Source organism: Pristiophorus japonicus, chromosome 4, assembly GCF_044704955.1.
Source record: "Pristiophorus japonicus isolate sPriJap1 chromosome 4, sPriJap1.hap1, whole genome shotgun sequence".
In the NCBI taxonomy this organism is placed as follows: domain Eukaryota; kingdom Metazoa; phylum Chordata; class Chondrichthyes; family Pristiophoridae; genus Pristiophorus; species Pristiophorus japonicus.
Window position 1 is genome coordinate 170,889,315 of NC_091980.1, and position 5,072 is coordinate 170,894,386.

The 5,072-nt window shown below is 51.2% G+C and overlaps 1 protein-coding gene across 1 annotated transcript; it reads right to left on the reverse strand.

The window, feature by feature from the left end:
* Positions 1-918: 918 nt before the first annotated feature.
* On the reverse strand, positions 919-4,865 carry LOC139262723 (transmembrane protein 151B). The gene is made up of 2 exons (XM_070877874.1): positions 4,791-4,865; positions 919-2,340 (listed from the first exon to the last, which is right to left on the reverse strand). The coding sequence occupies exons 1-2, from the start codon at positions 4,863-4,865 to the stop codon at positions 919-921; spliced, it is 1,497 nt and encodes a 498-aa protein (XP_070733975.1).
* Positions 4,866-5,072: the final 207 nt, after the last annotated feature.

Genomic DNA, 5,072 nt, shown 5'->3' on the forward strand with positions numbered 1-5,072 from the left:
GCTCATCCCCGAGGGATTCACAACGACAACTTGCATTTATACAGAACATTTAAAGTAGGAAAACATCCCGAGGTGCTTCACAGGAGTGTAATCAGACAAAAAAAAGGGACTCTGAGCCACAGAAAGATATATTAGGGCAGGTGACCGAAGGTTTGTTCAAAGAGGTCGGTTTTAAGGAGGGTCTTAAAGGAGGAGAGAGAGAGGCGGAGAGGTTTAGGGAGCGAATTGCAGAGCTTGGGGCCTAGGCAGCTGAAAGCCCGGCCGCCAGAGGTGGAGTGAAGGAAGTGGAGATAAACAAGAGGCCAGAATTGGAAGAGCGCAGAGGTCTCGGAGGGCTGTAGGGTTTTGTAATGTATGCACCTGTGAGTATGCTCACAGGCTTGTGGAGCTGTTGGCTGGAGGGACTGGAGTGCATCATCACCCCCGGCAACCAAATTTTAATTTGATCTGTTTAATGTCTAAAGTTTAATTTGTTCATTTGTCGGTTTTGGTGCCCCTTTAATAAGGGGGCATTTGATTTACAAGTGCAACTAAAATAGTTGTTGAGCTGTTGAGTTGGAAGTGGCTCAGCCAGTCACGTGATGTTCACAAGACTCAATAAAACCCCAGCCAGTTGGGTTCGGGGGATCCACGATGAGGCAGGTGGTTGTGAGCCGTGTGGATGAACTGGTAATGTGTAGTGTGACTGTTAAACCTTTGCTCATCAACCAATTAGTTCTTAATAGCAATGTGTTGCTATGAATTATTAAGCAAAAACCCATGAAGCAAATACATTACAGGTTTGGAGGAAGCTGCAGAAATAGGGAGGGCGTGAGGCCGTGAGGCCGTGGAGGGACTTGGAACAGACGATGAGAATTTTAAACTGGAGGCAATGGGGGACACGGGAAGCCAATGTAGGACAGGACCAAGCGCAGGAGGTTACAAAGACGTTTCGAGGCAGGAGTTCCTTCGGATGTAATACCTACGCCCCTCCACCTCGCGCCCCTGGCAGGGCCGGTGGACGATCAGCACCGGGAAGAAGCGGGCGTCGTGGTAGTTGGGTGGGCTCTCACTGATCGCCAGCTGGCTGGAGTAGGAGCAGCACTGGTCATCGCGGCAGCGCTCGTTGACATTGCTGCTGCGGCTGCGCCATAGGCCGGTGCGGCGGGAACCGTGGACCCGGCACAGCGAGAAGCGGCTGGTGTCCAGCGAGAAGCGGGAGTGGCTGCGGCCCACATTGCGGGAGAAGATGGAGGAGCTGCTGGAGTGGCCGTCGCAGTCGGCCCGCACGATGCCGCAGGCCGAGTAGCCATTGCAGATGGACAGCGAGGCCAGGTCCATCAGCACGGCCTCCGAGTAGCTGGGGATGAGCTGCCGGTTGGTGCGGATGTGCCACTCCAGCTCGGTGCTGTCCACCGTGCCCACCCGGGCCACCGGCGAGCACAGGCCGGCCTCCTCGCTCGGGGTGGTGGCAGCGGCCGCGTACTCCAGACCGAACAGCTTCTCCACGTGGTAGTGGACGTAGGCAGTCCGGTACTCCACCAGCACCCTGAGCGGCCACGACAGCATGAACAGGCCTGCCGCCCAGAAGGTGTAGTGCGAGATGTACCAGGGCAGGCGGTCGGGGTTGGCGTAGACCATCATGTAGTCCTTGAAGTCCATGTTCTTCAGCTGCATGCCCTCCCGAGCCTCCATGTAGTCGTCCAGCCCCTCGATCTCGCTGAAGAAATGGGCCCGCTGGTTGAGGTAGGCGTTCTCCGACTCGGTGTTGGCGAAGCTGAAGCACTTGGTGAAGCGCAGCCGGGTGGCGGGGTGCTGCTCCAGGCCCAGCAGCTCCTTCGACACATCCCGCACCCCGCACCGGGCGTACTGGAACTCGGCCTCCGCCACGTGGGTGTTGACCCGCTCATGGTAGACCTGCGTGGTGGTGTAGGCGTCGCCGTTGCGGTAGCGGGTGACCTGGCGGGTGCGCCGCACGAAGTGGTAGCTGATGGCCTTCCACCAGATGCAGGGCGTGGCCTGCTGCATGCGACCAACCCGCTCATAGACACTGTCCATGTCCGCCTTGTGCTGCAGTTCGCTGCGGGCGTGGCAGTGCCAGCACTCCACCAGGTAGACCATGTACAGCATGGCCAGGAAGGCCAGCGGGATGTAAATGTACCCGTTGGAGCAAGGGCTGTCGTGGTAGATCATGGACTTCCCCTTCAGGGAGCTGTCGAAGCTCAGCTTAGTGACCCGGGTCAGCTGGCACCAGGCGACGGCCCCCAGGCATCCATACATCAGGAGAGAGAGGATCAGGCACTTCCAGTGCGACTCCCGACACACCGAGGTACTCAGTGACTGCTTTGCTGGTCTCTGCTGCTCGTCATCGATCCCAGAAAACAAAAGGAAACAAGAAATGGACAGTTATTCATTTCCAGTGGTAAACGTATTATGTTATCAAGGAAGCGTGGAATGAGAAAATGCCATTCAGCACCTCAAACTCACCCTTTCCACAGACCATGTAGAAACCACTCTATTCTGGACACTATCCCATTTAATCTCCTCCCACAGACCATGTACAAAACAATAAATGTCACTCCATCCCATCGAATCATCTACTGTAGCCCATGCACAATACATTCTAAACTGAACTCTACTCCATTTCACCTCCGACCACATTCCAGATATAATCTGCTCTATTCTGGACACTATCCCATTTAATCTCCTCCCACAAACCATGTACAATCTGTTTCATCCTGAATCTACTCAATTCAACCTCTTTTCACAGACCATGTCCTGTCAACTCGATCATGGACTCAACCTTGTTTAATCTTTTTCTTGCGGCCATTATACAATCCACTCTTTCGTGGACTCCATCCAATCCCCAGAGCCCTCTGAGGAGAAGTTCAACAACATTTCTCCCAAAGAACCCAATATATCCATCCACCCCCACACCCTGATGTATCGATCCTTAATCCAATGCCTTTCTTACAATGAAAGTCCCATGATCCCAGGAACTCAGCAACCATCATGCTATACACTGTATTTGATTAAAAAGCAAAACACTGCGGATGGTGAAAATCTGAAATAGAAACAGAAAATGCTTTAATTTCAACGGGTTAGGCAGCGTCTATGGAGACAGAAACAGAGTTAACATTTTGGTGTCCCTTCGTAAGAGCAGATACTCTGTATTTGATTACCTCTCTCTATATTAACTCATATAATCTAATAAACCACACTCCCATTCAACCCCTGTTACTTGGCTCAACACCTGCAGTGGGTTTGTTTCATATCTCCGCTCTCCTGTTGGCCGACAGGTCCATTCAGTATCAAGACTTGCTTGAGATGTGTTAGTTTTGTGCTTATGCTTTAGTTCCATACTCACAGTCCCAAATTAAATAACCTGCTCACCTCATCATTCTCTTTACAATGATCCGTCACCAGCCCCCTTTCCTCGTGTCCTCATACATTCCCTCCCTCCTCATGTACTGCACCAGGGAAAGACTGTATGTGGAGACCTCGCGTGATGAACTCGCTTTCAGTGTCGAGCACAGATTGGGAGGCGGGGCCTTCCCCAATGCGGGAGGAGTAGGACATTCAGAAATCAAGACAACCCGAGGCCATTATGCCTACGTACACGCAAACATACAAAAGGAAGGGCTGAAAAAGACTATCAGCCCCAACAAGCTCGCTCCATTCAGACATTGTATGATCATCACACCATGAAGCTAACTGTTGCCCATGGAATCCCCTGGGAGAGACAGAAACCCAGAAGATAAAAACCTATAGCTAATTCAAGAGCCTTGAAGTTCACTTTTAAAGGACTGCTGTGATTGATTAGCAACCTCAGGTGGACTGTTCCAGAGGGCAACAACTCTGTGAGAAGACATTTAACCGAACCCCTTGTCTACCTATTGTGTATGCTTTTGGCCTCTCGAGCCTGCTCTGTCATTCAATAAGATCATGGCTGATCTTCTACCTCAACTCCACTTTCCTGCACTATCCCCATATCCCTTGATTTCCTTAATATCCAAAAATCTATCGATCTCTGTCTTGAATATACTCAAAGACTGAGCCTCCACAGATCTCTGGGGTAAAGAATTCCAAAGATTCACCACCCTCTGAGTGAAGAAGTTTCTCCTCATCTCAGTCCTAAATGGCCGACCCTTATTCTGAGACTGTGACCCCTCATTCTAGACTCCCCAGCCAGAGGAAACACCCTCCCTGTATCTACCCTGTCAAGCCCTGTAAGAATGTTGTATGTTTCAATGAGATCACCTCACATTCTTCTAAACTCGAGAGAATATAAGCCTAGTCTGCTCAATCTCTCCTCATAGGACAATCCCCCCATCTCATGAAATTGAAATGACGAGATGGAATGTGGTGGGCGTCATGCCAGCAGTTTGCCAATGTGTGCTGCCGGCAGGCAAGGCTTCTCACGGGCAGCCCAAGCTGGGATAATTGGTCATTTGTATGTTTCAATGAGATCACCTCTCATTCTTCTAAACTCAAGAGAATATAGGCCTAGTCTGCTCAATCTCTCCTCTTGGACAATCCCCCCATCCCAGGAACAAGTCTGGTGAACCTTCATTGCACTCCCTCGATGGCAAGTATGCCTTTCTTTAGGTAAGGAGACCAGAACTGTACACAGTATTCCAGGTGTGGCCTCAACAATGCCCTGTATAATTGTAGTAAGACTTCGTGGGCCAGATATTCGGTTGTCTAACGCCTCAGTTAGTGGCCAGAGGGGGCCTTACTGGGAGAGTAAGAGGTTACTAACCAGGAGCGCAGCGTTTAGTGCCCCGACCGAAAATTAATTACAGACTCACCGGGAGCACAAACCAGTAGCGCCTGGCTGCTGACGATTGCTCCGCCCACGCTTGCGCCCCGGTCGGTAAATTCATTGAGCACCCGCCAATAACAACGTCTGGAAAAACAGTGGGTCCAGGCTTGCAGAGTCGTTAACTGGTGGCTACTTAAAGGGATGAGGAAGTGCTTCCCTCGGAGGTCACAGTCAGTGCAACGTTTACACACAGCACGGTGCGTGAGCCTCCCAGTTTGCAGTGGATAAGACAGACATAAGAATTCAGCTTGAATGAAAGTAATTTTGA

Coding starts and splice junctions, on each gene's coding strand:
- LOC139262723 (XM_070877874.1), bottom strand. CDS start 4,865: ATGAATTTACCGACCGGGGCGCAAGCGTGGGCGGAGCAATCGTCAGCA. Junction 2,341..4,790: donor GCTACTGGTTTGTGCTCCCG/GTGAGTCTGTAA, acceptor ATCGATGACGAG/CAGCAGAGACCAGCAAAGCA.